The sequence below is a fragment of the Notechis scutatus genome, chromosome 1, assembly GCF_049901735.1.
Source record: "Notechis scutatus isolate UNSWTSFEM ecotype Mainland chromosome 1, rNotScu1.2, whole genome shotgun sequence".
Classification (NCBI taxonomy): Eukaryota; Metazoa; Chordata; class Lepidosauria; order Squamata; family Elapidae; genus Notechis; species Notechis scutatus.
The window spans coordinates 189312691-189328336 of record NC_142009.1 but is presented as its reverse complement, the minus strand read 5'-3'; the positions used below and the strand labels follow the sequence as shown (position 1 = coordinate 189328336).

Here is a 15646-nt window from a genome sequence, read left to right as displayed (position 1 = left end):
ATGGCCTTTGCATGATGATATCTTGACATCATGCTTTCACCTCCCCTTCCCATTGGCACACACTTATGTAGGAATTATGGATCTGATTTAGATTATTTGGGGGGGAGAGTATCCATTGTATCGATGGCAAGATGTCTACTTCAAGAGAACTGTGTGAAGAGACAGAGGACATGCAACAAGTAACTCCTGAATTTTAGAGAGCAGCCCTACTTTCTCCATACATTATCATCTGTGATTCTCAAATAAATAAATCTCTGCCAAGCAGCGTATGAAGGAAGAAACTTTTTAAATTCTGCATCCAGGAAAAGCTGCTCAGCTCAAAGAACCATGTTCTGAAACACAGTGTCACCATATTTGTAAGCTGTGCCTGGTGTGAAGCCTGACTGTGTATGGGCGTGTCACATCCTTTGAGTCAACCCTGATTCCTAGTGATTGCATACATAGGTCTGTACTGTTTTCTTGGCAACATTTTTCAGAAATGGTTTGGCCATGGCCTTCTTCCTAAGATTGTCAGGGCAAGCAACCAGATCCGCATGAGTAGAGTTCAAGCTTACTACTTTAGTATATATTCTGCCTATAATACAGGAATTTCCCCAGGACTAATAGCCTTTCCTTGGGAAAGATAGATAAGATTCCAGTGAGCTTGGAGGGGGCAGGGGTCAATTCTGGATCTCTTATAGCTGTACAACAATTCAAGGCTAATTCCCTTCTTGATTCTTCCTTCCTGCCTGGTTGGACGTTTCCCAGCAAAAACTGAAATGAGTAGCTCAGAATTATTCAAATGGCTTCATGTCTAAGGGATTATTCCTCCCAAATATATCCCTGAATGTCACACCATCAAGGGAGATATGTCTCACTTGTGTATGTTGTGTGTGTATTGTGCATAATCAGCTCTTTTTAGCTCTGAACAGAATTTGTGGTTTGGAGGGCAAAGTAGTTTTCACAAATTTATTTTGTGACTGCACAAAAGAAAAGCTTATTACTGGATTGAATTGGAATTTAATTTAACAGATGAACATCTTTAGTCTCCTGTGACCTTTGCTCTCTTCCTAGTGATTTTGTTACCATGGCTATGCAGTTTCCTGGAAGACGTTTGTCCCCGCCTTCTCAGATTTTTGTTTTTAAATTTCTAGTTTAGCATACAGTCTTGGCATTCCTTGGATATCTTTTCTATCTTAGCAGGTTGCTAGACCTGGATGATCTTATTTGGATATGGACATGAAGCAAGTTTGGGTCTGGTTTATACTAGTCTGAAAGATCTCCAACATTTTCCTAGATTTTTTTCTCTCTAGAAAAGACATTATTTTCCTACATCCATAGGATGGAGTCCTGCATCTCTTTCAAATTGGAAGATGTAAGATTATTTTATGAGTGAACACTCATAAACAACAACTGAGTGAACACTATGTAAACAACTTCAGTGATAATGGGAAGTATTCTTTCTTAGTTGACTCAGGTCTGATATATGCTCAGTCCGCTACTATTGGCTCATGAAAATAATATTTTACTTATTGTTAGGGTGGGTACCCAATCAGATGAAGTATGATTGATTAGTTCTATACATTGAAATAAATTAATGAATTTCAAATAAATTCAGTTTAATTAAAAACAATTATTCATGATAGATGACATAAAATCTCTATAGAAAAGAAATGGTAGCAAAACACATTGACTTGATTTTACTGTATTCTGGAGGTTAAATGTACAAATAGATAAATACTAAGTAGAATCCATTTAGTTTTTTGCAGTTGGAATTGTTTCCATGAACTCCTGAAATTTACTTCGAAAAGGGGACTCTCAGATCTAGTTAGAAGGATAGGAAACTGCATAGAAGAACAAAGGAGGGAAACCACATGTTCTACACTGTTTGTACCAGTTTTTACTGTTCACCATATGACTGTGCATCAGTCCTAATAGTAAATGAAGCAGCATCTGCATGAGGCAAGTACAGAAATCAGGTGTGCTGTGAACCCCTGAATAATCACAATTGCAGACTTTATGTATTTATTTATGAAATTTCTAGGCAGCCCAGCTCCAAAAGGACTCCGTGCAGCCTCACAAAGTTAAAAGGAACAGTCAACTGAGGGAACAACATTCAACATACTTGGGCCCAATTAAAAGGGGGTAATCAGAAACATCCTGTCCCAAAGCCTAGGGAAAAACAAGGGTTTTTTGAAATTGTTTGAAGCTGGGCATGGGGGGCGCCTACAGCACTCGGGGGCGGGGGGAGGCTGTTCCAAAGGGATGGGGCAGCGACAGAGGCCCCTCCTGGGTCTCTGTTAATTGACAAGGCTGAAAGCAAGCCCCCTCCCTATTGGTACTACAGTAGATTGCAGAATATTGTCTATGGTAGCACTTTGAGTTGAGATCATTTATATAATTTCTTGAACCAACAATATGATTGAAAATCAAACCATTTGTAATGTAACATAATGGCTGTGTATTTATCTTTTATAATAGACCTGGCCAGAGGACTGTGGATGATCTCGAAATTATTTATGAAGAACTTTTGCACATTAAAGCTTTATCTCATCTTTCAACAACAGTGAGTTTTAAAAATATTTTATTAACTTAAGATAGGCAGGCAGGCAGGCAGGCAGCCTAAGGCTGATTAGTGACTAGCTATTTATAAATATGGGTTGCATATAGTAACATCCCAAACTTTCCTCTGCCTTCTGCTTCTTTAAGATGGCCATAAAAGTGTAAGCTCCATACAGATGAATAGAGATGAAGATTTGGAAAGGGTTATTGTTTATTTTATCAACATCTCTGGTGGGGGAAATGATAACCATTAAAGCTGCAGGCTTGATCTTTCTCTGATCCAATTCCAGGCTGTTGAAGGCTCTTTTTTTCGGATGGATTTAATTGTTAAGATTGCTACTTAGACTCAGCAGTTCTGCTTATAGAGAATACCTTCCAGGAGGGAACTTCCTCCCTAAAGCAAGATACATACATACATGTTCATCTTGTCCTTCCCAGTATTATTGGCCAATACATGCAGATCTTCCATGGCTGTTTTGGACAGGGAAGAAACAATTAAAAGGTTCAACCTATCCATTGCTTTTTCTCATGTGGGAGAGAAGACTATGAGAACACAGACATTCGTAATACTCATTGAATGTGAATGTATTTTATGCCCTTATATTATTCATTAATGCAAGAGATTATGTCTTCTGTTCGAATATATGATGGTACCAATGCATTGCCATCGATTACTACAATCAAACATTAGTCTGTCTGGGATTTTTTCAGACTCTTGTGTGTTCTGTATAATTTTCTCTTTCAGACCATAATATATATAGTGAAGTGTCCGAGTCCTGTTGGTAGCAAGGATACTCAAGTCTGACTTGTGGGAAACATTAGACAAGATAGCAGGAATGCAGAGAATGTAAAACATACAGCTTTCTTCAGGAAGATCGAGATAGGATAGCTCAAGACTTGTCTTCTTAGGAGGCAGCATTGTAAAAGAACATGAATTATTTGAAATATAACTGGATATAGATTTTGTTCTCTCTCACCCACCTGCTCAAAGCTTGTCAACTTGTCAACTATGGTATGGCTGCCATAACCTCTGAACAATAAAGATTGTCTAGCATGTGAATACAGTGGTACATATTATGGATTATATTTCCTTGACATGCAATTCTAGCCTTGTCTGTGAGAGGAGCTTTACATCATGAATTTACGTCTTGAGGACTCTCTTTTGCTGATTTCAGGAGACATGAGATTTTTGCCTAACATCTTTTGAAATATTTTGGTGCTTCCTCCCTTCCCATTCCCTTCCCCATTTGAGTTTACAGATAGCCATACAGTTCAAGGATATCAACAATTTATATGTAATGCTTGTGTGTATTTCTTCAAGGTAAAACGAGAATTAGCAGGTGTTCTGGTATTTGAATCACATCCCAAAGCAGGGACAGTTTGTAAGTAAAGCTTTTTTTTAATGGTAGTTTTAGGCTTATCTGCAATTGAGAAAATTGTATTTTCTGTGCAATTTGAAAAGTCCAAGAATGTAAAAGCTCAAAATGTACTGGGCTATTTCTATTAGGAGGAAATTGGAGAATCTGAAACTTGGATTTTAGTCTGGGCAATGATTAGCCCTAAGGGGATTGGAGTGTAGTATCTAACTTTCATAATTTTATGTATTTTGTAACTCTACCTATTTGGCCTTAAGCTCCAATGATATCTCAATTAAATTTGATAGATAATTGAATGAAATACATTTGTTGTAGCAGAATATAATTATGGAATCTAGAGTCAGTTGAATTGATTATCATGTGAAACCAAGATCGATTAATATTGATGACAGTGATGATGTTGTCAGAATATGGCAGAAGGAATATACAGAAGGGATTCTTTGTGCTTCCTCGTAGACCATGTGCTACAAAGCCATCAAGGCAAAAATAAAATAAATAAATAAACCATTTTGGCTATAGAATGTAAATTATCCTGAAATGAAAATGAGACTGTTGACCATGTAATAAAATCCCATAGACAGCTTACCATTGAAAGGCATGATCAAACATATTTTTTATTTGTTTCATATTTAAGAACCGCCCGTCTTCATCCCATATTACATTAGGAGGGACGAAAAAGTACAGGTTCATTGTAAAAACACAATTAGTAGAAATGTAAAATCGCAGATAAAATAGTTGAAAACAACAAAGCAAAACTTTAATGGGATCTGAAATTCTGACTGCTCAATGACCACCAGACACACCATTTCAAAGGACCATGTTTGATTTATTGTTGTAGTCATTCCAAGAAATAGTAACATAGAAGACGAGGAATTGGAAAAGATTGCAAAATACTGTGATTTACAAATAGAGATTGCAAAAACATGGAAGGAGAAGTCAAAGGGGTACCAATCGTTTATTTGAGCCTTAAGTGCCATTGCACAAGCGCTTAGAATTCGGATTGCCTAAATTTGGAACACATCGGTTCAGTACAAACAACAGCACTGCTGGGCACATCATGCATAATTAGATATTCAGATTTCCGAGCCCTTGGGTAGGGCTTGAATCATGAAGAAGAAAACCAGCCAAAAGTAGCTCTGACAACTGTTAATAGATAAGAATAATAATTCTTATAAGGCAAAAAAAAAGCTAATTGCTATAGTGCTACAGTTATAATGTTGCTAAAGAAACACTGCTGGTTTTTTTGCAATAAAATTTTGCCATGTGTAAAAACATTAAAATGCGATTTTACTCATAGTCAAATAGATTTGTCTGCTTTCCGTCTCAGAACTCTGCAATCTCATTTTGCTACTTATTAAGTTGAGCTTTAGATGGGATTTTAGTTCTACTGTAATTGTTAAAAGCAACACCAGAAGCTTCTTTTCACAAGTACACACTGGACTTTTGAGTCTAAATTTTTAAATGAAATGGTTGTCTTTTGCAAGATAGTTGCATTAAAAAAAGCCAAAGCCAGGCCAGTGCAGAAAGAAATCATTGCTTCAAGCCAACTGATTCTGGATGTCATGAAGAGACAAGAAAGTTGTCAGTTATTTGATTTAGTTCCATTGCATTTTTGCTAATGAGTGAAAAAAGGTGGCTGTAGATTTACTACCAATAGCAAAATAGCATGACTGGTCGTAGGTACCCTACATCTTTCCTGGAGGAACAATGAGGTACAGATTGGCACTTTTGCTTCAGGTGCATCTAGTCGCAGGAATGTCAATAATCCAATAGTTTTTAATGTAGAATTTGCAAGATCTTGGACAATTAAAAGTTGTTTGGCTTAACTACTTTTTCTTTCTTTCGCAGTATTTAATCAGGGAGAAGAGGGGACCTCTTGGTATATTATTCTGAAGGGTTCAGTCAATGTAGTAATTTATGGAAAGGTATTGTCCTGTACAATTTCTTAATATTATTTTATTTCATACACGTGTGTATCCATGTGTTTTCCCTAGGAGCTGTTTCCTTTCTGTTGTGGAAGCAATAGGCTAAGTACATTGGTGGCACCAATGAAAAAACAATTTGGCTTGTACAAAACAATTCACAGGGTTTTCACCAATTCCTCCCCCAATTTCCTATATTGTTCTTGTGAATCTTGCAAGACTATAGTGGATATGAGGAAGCCAATGAAAATTGTGTTCTAAAATGAACTTCTAGTGTCACATGGCTTCACTACGATTGGGTGCAACCTATGATGTCTTTATAGATCCTGATTCAGGAAAAAAAAGGGAGTTTCTAAATTTTACTGAAAATTGCCATTTAAACTATATATAAACAGAAATAGATTAACCAATATCTAATGTGGTATAAAAACAAAGCCTGGGTTTGCATTTGCTCTCTCTTCCACAATACCCGTGATGTTTTTTGCACAAGTAAGACCCTGCTCACCCAGTCTCTCATAGCCTGTCCCATAAATGGCCCCTGCATGTAGACATGAGAAACTTTACTTGAATTGATGGAACACATGCACATATTTGAATCACCTTCTGGCATCCCCAGTTAAAATAATGAGTATCAGATTGTGTATGGCCCTTTATTTCATATGTTCAATGGAGATAATATTCTATCTCCATTTAGAAAAATAAAATATTTTGTAATCACATCCTACAATTGTACTCTGTTGCCTGTAATTATAGACCATTCTGATTGAAAGTCTTTTTAAATGGGTCAGAAGAACTGGAAGTAAAATATATTTTCTGAAAAGCGTAATTGGTCAATTGGGCTTTGAGTTTCTACTCAAGCCTGAGGATAAGGACCGAGAGCCAAACTTTACAAAGAGAGTCAAAAGGCAAACTTGGCTTCATTTATGGAACTAGATGTCTGTCCATTTCTGAACCCAGTTTCAGCAGACTAACTCCATATTTTTTGCCCTTTCCCCCCCAGTATTCATAATGACCAGTTGCCATGCTTTGTTCCCCAGCGGTATATTGGGTGTTAATTTTCTGCCAGATGCATTTGTCACACTATTTGAAATCCATTGTGTGTATATGAAGTGTCAATAGAATAAGATGAAAATTATAGCATTTTCCCCTGTGAATATATTTTCGTTGCTATTTCTGTTGTCTTTTTTAGGGTGTGGTGTGTACTCTGCACGAAGGTGATGATTTTGGCAAGTTAGCATTAGTGAACGATGCTCCCAGAGCAGCTTCCATTGTTTTACGGGAAGAGAACTGCCACTTCTTGAGAGTAGATAAAGAAGACTTTAATAGGATACTCCGGGTGAGTGTGCAGAAAAACAACCTTGATTCATTTACCCTGAATAAGGGATTGCTTTTGAATGGTAAATATATTAAATATCATATCTCCCAAGTCTTTGCATGTTGAGGTTTCTTGCATTTATTTAAGAATTGCAGAAACTATGTGGTCTAGACGTTTTTGGTGTCATCTCTCTGAGTGAGAAGCTCTACTGAATGTTGCGATGACATCATGTTTATGTTTTATCATGAGTGAATTGCTCATGAGAGCAAACTACTACAGATAGTCCTCGACATACAACAGCTCATTTAGTGAGTGTTCAAACATACAACGGCATTGAAAAAAGTGACTTATGAACGTCTTTCACAGCATCCCCATGGTCACATAATCAAAATTTAGATGCTTGGCAACTGACTCATATTTATGACAGTTGTAATGTCCCGGGGTCATGAGGTCACCTTTTGCGACCTTCTGACAAGCAAAGTCAATGGAGAAGCTAGATTCATTGAACAACCGTTTACTAACTGCAGTGCTTCACTTAACAACTGTGGTAGGAAAGTCCTAAAATGGAGAAAAATTCACTTAACAGCTGTCTCGCTTAACAACAGAAAATTTGGGCTCAATTGTGTTTGTTAGTTGAGGACTACCTGTATTACAATTATCATAAAACATAAACTTAGCCTTAAGTTTATGTGAACTTCGGCTACACAGGTTTTTTGGGCAATAGGTTTCTATTTTCTTCCCCAGAATGGTTTTTCGATTTTCCAGCTTAACTAACAGTTCTGGAATCCCCAAATGAATCCTCATGGAACTATTTACTCCTGGTTAGTTTCAGAAATCAGCCAGGTCAGCTAGAGGCTGCAACCTGCTGAGGTGTTACTTCTTACAGGCCAAGAGAAACTGAAATGGTTATCAGGAATGCTTCAGGCATAGGATTTTTCCAGCTCTATTCCAGTATCAGAATCTGAAAATGGAGGGAATGTATTAATTTATTCATCCTTTTATTTTATTTATTTTAATTTAGGGACTGACCAACTCCAAACTATCAGCTCATAATAGAATGGTGGAGAGAGCTGAAGGGGAATGGGTGAATGTTGCTTCTTCCCTTTCTTCTTCCTGTAAAATCTCCGCTGGATCTGCCTCTATAGAGTATTAGTATTAGGATCCAAGCTACTCTTTTGACATTTAGTACCTACCATATTGACAGTTCAAATCCTTTTTCAGGATGTTGAAGCAAACACAGTAAGATTGAAGGAACATGACCAAGATGTCCTGGTGTTAGAGAAGGTCCCAGCAGGAAACAGGCCTTTTAATCAAGGAAATGCACAGCCTCTGCAGCACAAGTATGTTCTCATTCATGATTATCAATATCACATTATGTTTAATAATTCCAAATGATTTTACTCAATTTACATCATGCCCTCTCTCTATGAAGGAATGAGTTGTGCCACATTTCAAAAGAATAATAATCTGTTCCCTTGCTGTATAGAAAGCATGATTTATCATTGCATGCTAGTTAAGACCCGTAATTTCCCACAACCATTCTATGCAGTTCTCAGCGTGAATACTCATCAAACATTGCAACTTTTGTTTTAAAAAAATCACAAACCATAAGAAAAGTTACTATAAAGATTTTACTTACTGGATTTTCATTTCTAATATTATTTTATATGTCCTTATCTCTTTCCAAATTGTTAGGTCATTATTATTGTTTGTTATTATATATTGCTACTTCTGCTTGGGCCACAAACTTGTATTGATCCTCTCCCTTGCTCTGTGTCCTACATTCTTTTCATTATGACTTAGATTATAAGTGTGACACCATTCAGCTGTTGCTTCATTTTTCCTGTAGTTCAGTTTTTCTCCTGCCCAGTTTCCTGTCAAGTGCAGGAAGTCTAGGTCGTTTAAAATGAATATAAAGGTTTATTGGAAGCTCATGCTCTCTACAACAATCTGAACTACTAACAGTCAAAGCAAATTGGTGGTAGACAAGAGTCAGTGGAACTCAAGGTGGGCTGGACTCAGATCTCTCGTGGACATGAAGTAGCTTGAGACTAATGATGCATTTGACCTCTCCCTCAGGCTCACCCTGGCCATCTCCTACATTTTCCTTGCCATATCAGATAGGGTTCTTAAGATAGGATATCTTTCAATATGTTATTTTTTTTCCCTTTATGGTCTTTTTGACTGAGATTTCACACTTACTTAAAACTCTTCTCTAGATCCCAGGACAAAATATGAAAGTAGGATATCTCCCCATTAGCTCCTGTGCTATATCTCTATAGAACCAGGAAAATGAATTTCTAATAGATGGCTTCAGTGTTTAATATGAGTTACAGCTTTACATGCATATGTTAGTCACTTATGTAATTCCCTCCATTAGGTCTTAATGGTCATTTATATATCTTGTTATTAGTGATTATTGAATTTTCTTTTATTTGATATCTTAGTCTTAATGTTATAATTTGCCATGATTAAGTTTAATTAATAGAAATTCTGAAAGCAAAATAAGCAAAATTTAGCAGGAATAGAGGAGAAACCAAACTGGAAGTAGCCCAGCTGATTCGTCTGTTTGTTTTCCTCAGTTTCAATTATTTCTAATGGGTGAGTTGTGTACAATGGAATATCATCATTCTAAACTATTCAGTAAAGACAACAAGATATGGAAGCAATATTGAAATCAAGAGACATAATGAGTGTGAAGCCTGACATTAATGACAGATTTAACAAATTAACAAGTGCAGCATCAGAATAAGGAGATAAAAGAATCTACTCAAAGGTGCTTTTTTAAAAGGCAATTGGACAAACACCTTTGAGACAATCATGACCTGGATGACTGAGAATCTCCATAGACATCAAGACAAAAGAATGGCAAATGTGCCATCTGGAACTTTTTTCAGTTCAGAGGTTTCATCAAACAGAACTGAACAAGAATTAAATTAAATTAGAACTAGCAGAAACAGAACTGCATTAAATAACAAAGCTCTGAGGTATACTTGAATATTTGAGTAGAGAAGGTATATAAAGAGAAATGGAAAACCTATTTAAGACTTAAAGACATCTGCATCTGGATGAAATTCAAGAAATATTCAGAATAAAATCTTGAGAAACATGGAAGGGAAAATTGCCATGAGATATACTTGAAAAATTTTCATAACAACTAAAGACACAATACTGAAACAAAATGAAATAAAACTACTGTAAAACTGGTGGGGGAGGGATTTTACTAGATGTACTTTTAGATATATTTAGGAGGATGACAAATCTTGAGATTTTTACAACTATTTTTCAGGATAAAAAGATCAAATACAGATGGGCTCCTCCATTTTATCTGGTGGTCATTTGGGATGCTAGGAAATATTTGGACCCTATTAATGCTAATTTTGATGCTAATAGAATGTTTCAGTCCTTATCTGTAATAGAGCAGGGAAATAAAGACTTCGAATAGAACAACAAAAACTGAATCAAGTAGCAGGTACCTGTTCATAAATTAACTTAAACATTGTTATTATGCATCAAAATAAAATGTTCTCAACCAATATTAATGGGCTGGATAATCCATGTAAAAGAAAAAAAACAATTTTTCAAAGTTAAAAACAGAAAAAAAAAACATTTTCTAAGTTAAAAAGGCAAAACAGTTATTATATGTCTTCCAGAGAAACTCATTAAAAATGACAACTTAAACCTATTGGAATGTAAAAATCTCAGTCAACAGTTATGGCCTTGGATAGATAGGAAATAAGGAAGTAGCTGTCTATGAAGTAGCTACCCCTGTAGTTTTACAGTGGATTTTAGAAAATTAAATCAAAGATGAAGAAGATCCATAATATTATGGAACTATTAGGCACAAGAAATCAAGAGCCGGGATAGGGTTCAAAAGCACTGTGAATTTATTTCATGTTACATATACACAAGAATCTGATCTACTGATGATCAAGGCAAATTGGCACAGGGTAAGAGTCAAGGGAGTTCAAGGGCTCTAGATTTAGATTTCTTAAGGGAGCATAGGTACTCCAAACTGATGATGCATTTGACCCCTCCATCAGGCTTAGCTTGATCATCTCCTACAGAAACACTACATTTTACAGTTTCAATATTACATTTAAATATTAATTAATATTAATATTAAAATTGAAATGAACACATATAAAATAATATTACATTTTTACACAGAATCTGGAAAAATAATGCCTTCCCTATTTAAGCTCTGAATGATAAATAAAACTTTGTGAAATATTTTTTCAATTTCTCCTTGAAATCTTAAAAGGACATAATCCTTGGAGATATGTATGAGGTTTCCCCCACATATCAATAAAACTATTTTACCAAAAGAAATATCATGAACTCTCCCCACAAATCTCAGTCTATTATGTTATTTTTTTTCTCTTGGATGCATGGAGACACAAATTTCCTACACAGAGAGTGAAAACTTTGTACTCTTCAGTTCCTAAAGCTCATAGACATGTGCTGGATTTCTTATTCACTGTTATCCAAGCCACAGCTTCTAGTTATACAGCTCATAATCCAATAATTGTAAAACTAAATAGAGGAAGTTATTGATCAAAAAGGTAGAGATTCAATAAATTTTATTATTACAAGAGGATATTAAACTGTAGTATTATCAGGAACTAAAAAGCTTTTGCCCAATCAATTTAGCCTTTATCTCTTTGTCTGCAAGATTTCTGAGAGGTTTGTTTTATCTCTCTGGCATCAAACAGAAAGAAAACCTTGCAAAATCAGAAGGATATATGATTGAGTAATCTGAAACAACTAGAATCAAGGCATAAGCAGTTTTGAATTTGGAAAAAAGATAAAAACCAATATGAAACTAACTAGGTTTATTGAAATAAGCAAGACTTATAATGTTGAATTTAATTAAACATAAATACTATTAAAAGGGCAGTAAATTAGGTAAACTGCTGATCTATCAGTTATGAAATAATAGGATTGGAGTGGAAATAAACATACTTCTATAAGGAAACAGATGATGGAGCAATTTCTTAAATATTATTCCAGATTATGTGTCTAACAGAATCTAATCTGGAAGAAATGGGAGAATATCAGAATAAAACATTCCTTATAAAATTTATAGATTAACAAAAAGAAGTCCTTAACCATAACCGGTGATGAAATTTAAGTGATAATAAAAAAAACCTGAAACTGAACAAAGCTAAATTCAACTGTAAGAACAATCTTAAGGAACAAGAGGAAGATTTGCAAACGAGACAGTAATCAGACAAAAGATATTTGAATTCGAGGCAGATATATACATCTCAACAATTTTGGAAAATAATTCCATAATGAAACCATCTGAATTCTCTTTTCAATTTGCAATATATGCGAAACCATATATTTCTTTAAAATAGTTAAATCAGCTTTCTACATGCCAACTACTGCAAGGATATTACACAGTTTTACTGCAAAAGTTGTTTAATCTTCTCATACAACATGATTTTAAAATTATATTTACTGATATGGATAGAATTTATAATCTCATGCTTTCATTTGGTGATTTATGATGTGTTGTTCATGGTTCCTGATATTCATATTTTGATTAAAGCTTAATAGCATTCCAATCTCATGGGTGTTGAACTGTGTGTGTCTCTGTGTGTAAAATATTGTATATGGGTCTTCAGATTGGAATCAACTTGTCATAGAGTAGAAATAAGAATATGTTATGTTCACAGAAAATGGATGCTGTATTCCTTCTTAGCCTTAGTAACACTTGAATTTAATCTTTACACACCCTAGCCAGTTCTCTTTTGGACCCACTGCAGCTCACTCTGTAAGTAGCTGCCCTTGAGCATTCACTCCTGAATAAAGGAGTGTTGAATTTAATATACTTAGAAGAATTAGTGTTTCATATCCCAATTGGCCCTTGAGTTACATTGCCTAGTGTAGTGTTGTTAATATGATACTTCTTTTTAGAAATTTCTGATGACAGATGCTTATTTGTTGTATCTCATCAATCTTACCTTCTTCAGCATGACATTGAAATTGTGACAGCTCAGTTTTTTTTCCCTCCCTTTCACTTTACCTCTTTTGTAACCATCTGGATTCATTTCCTTTTTATCTCTGAATATATTTGTGGTGTATCTGAAAAAGAGCTAATAAAATTAAGCAATGCAGTAGTGCAAGAAACGGCTCCTGGGGAAAATGTGTCCTTGGTAGAGCTGGTCCCCCTTCTTCACCTATGGCAGGGGTCTTCAAACTTGACAGCTTTAAGACTTGTGGACTTCAACTCCCAGAATTCCTCCTCCAGTCATATTAGCTTCTGGGAAGTCCACAAGTCTTAAACTTGCCAAGTTTGAAGTTTGACCTATGGAATATCACCTGTAGGAGATGACCAGACTGAGCCCGAGGGAGGGGTCAAACACATCATAAGTCACAAGTCCCTGTGTGCCCGCAAGCGATCTAAGTCCAGACCACCTTGAATGCTTTCTTATCTCCCACCCATTTCCCTTGACTGCTAGTTGGGCTGATTCTTGCAGAGAGTGTACTCTTGCAATAGATCTTTATACCCATTTGAATTGTCTGAATCTCCTGATTTCCCCAACACTTGACATCACCTATCTAGTGAGTTCACCCTATATGTGAAAATATCAGGCTAAGTCTTTTTTCAGCATGTGACTTTCAATTGCTTTTGTTCTGGCTTTTTAACATTATTGTACTGCAGTGATCATGTCAATTACTACGTTTATAAAAAGTTCCAAGGACATTATCCCTTTGGGTGATGCAGAGACAAATTTCTTTCTTTCTTTTTTTCTTGCTCAGATATATTGTAATGTCGGGAACTCCAGACAAAATTTTAGAACACTTTCTAGAAACGATGCGACTAGAATCAACGCTAAATGAAGGAATGGGTAGGCCAGTTTAATAAAACTCTTATTTGTAACTTTATCTACGAAATAAAATCTTCAGTCCTGCATACCTAAGTTCTTAAATGAAGCTCTTACTTTTATTTCTTAACTTCCACTTTGTTCAAGTGGAATTCACTTTATTCAAGTTCTGTATAGACCTTTGACTAAATTTGATATCCATACTGTATGTAATCGTTGTATTTATACTTGTTCTATAAAAGCTGGGCGATGGGAGTGCTTGGAATTATTTGATAAAAAGTTTCAGATGTCTTTTTGATATGTTTGGGCTTTATTTTACATTTTTAAGAACTTTCCAATAGACTATTTTTGAAATTATTTGTAATAGTCTTTGCTCCCTCCCTCACCTTCCCCCCAAGTCAGAGTGATATTTCACTTATGAGAAAATTGTTTGAAATTAAAATCATAAGGTTTCTTTCTTATGTAAGGACACAAACATCCAATAAGTTAAAACAATTCCTCCTTTTGTAATAATGTAACTTAAGAAAAAGAAAGGAAAGCAATCTGAAAAAAATGCATTACAATAAAGGGAACAGTGCTTTGTTTAAGAATTTAGCCTGTCAACTCATGGTTTAATAAGGGCAATTGCAGGAATCCTGACCAAGCATACATTCTATAAGATACAGGTAGTCCTTGACTTACAACCACAACTGAGCCCCACATTTCTGTTGCTGAGACATTTGATAAGTGAGTTTTGCCCCCATTTTACGATCTTTCTTGCCTCAGTTGTTAAGTGAATCCCTGCAATTGATTAATTAGTATCCTGGTTGTTAAGTGAATCTGTCTTCCCTATTGACTTTACTTGTCAGAAGGTCACAAAAGGTGATCATATGACCCTGGGACACAGCAACGGTCATAAATATGAACCTGTTGCCAAGCACCTGAATTTTGATCACATAGTCTTGGGGATGCTATAAAGATCATAACTGTGAAAAATGATTATAACTCACATTTTTGAGTGGTGTTGTAACTTTGAACTTTCACTAAACAAACTGGTGTAAGTTGAGGACTACCTGTATATTGCTATTTACGAGAATGCATAAGATCTCACAGCCTTTTTATTTGAGTCAATTGTATTCAAAGAGAATATTTTAATTGTACAATAATTATTTTTTAAAAAAATTAGTATCTAAAACTCAAAGTTTAATTCTTAAGTTGAAACATGTAACAATTCAGTCTCAGCATTGGACTGTATTACTACTTCTTACGGTTAGCCTATTTATTCAGTTATCCCACATCCTCCTACCGCTGTGTACTGTACAATTTGTGCCCGCCACATTCAGTTTAACACTTAGCAATTATTCATATTCATAAGATACACTATATAACTATGTTATTTAAAAATATGTCTATAGTAAAAATCAGGGTAAGATTTAAAAAAACATAAAGAAAAAGAAAAATAGAAAATGACCTTGATAGTGGTTCTAAAAGATTTGTTGATATTCTCTGGATTCTTAGTAATCTAACCAGAGACTTATATAACCTGCCTGCCCATTTGCTTAATGATCTTGTCTAATAGATTATTAAATGCATTTGGAAAGTTTAATTGGGTCATCTGACATAATTTTAATACTTTAAGTTAAAATATATGAACTTCATCCAAGAGCCTTTCTATTC

At 35.3% G+C, this 15646-nt stretch overlaps 1 protein-coding gene across 1 annotated transcript in view; it reads left to right on the top strand.

Annotated features, from left to right (window-relative positions):
- RAPGEF4 (Rap guanine nucleotide exchange factor 4) overlaps nt 1-15646 on the top strand; it is a 186629-nt gene that overhangs the window by 136579 nt on the left and 34404 nt on the right. The window contains exons 10-15 of the mRNA XM_087949706.1: nt 2461-2545; nt 3863-3923; nt 5766-5842; nt 7029-7175; nt 8376-8494; nt 13926-14014. Coding sequence (XP_087805832.1) covers nt 2461-2545; nt 3863-3923; nt 5766-5842; nt 7029-7175; nt 8376-8494; nt 13926-14014 — 578 coding nt within the window. The remainder of the gene's footprint in view (nt 1-2460; nt 2546-3862; nt 3924-5765; nt 5843-7028; nt 7176-8375; nt 8495-13925; nt 14015-15646) is intronic.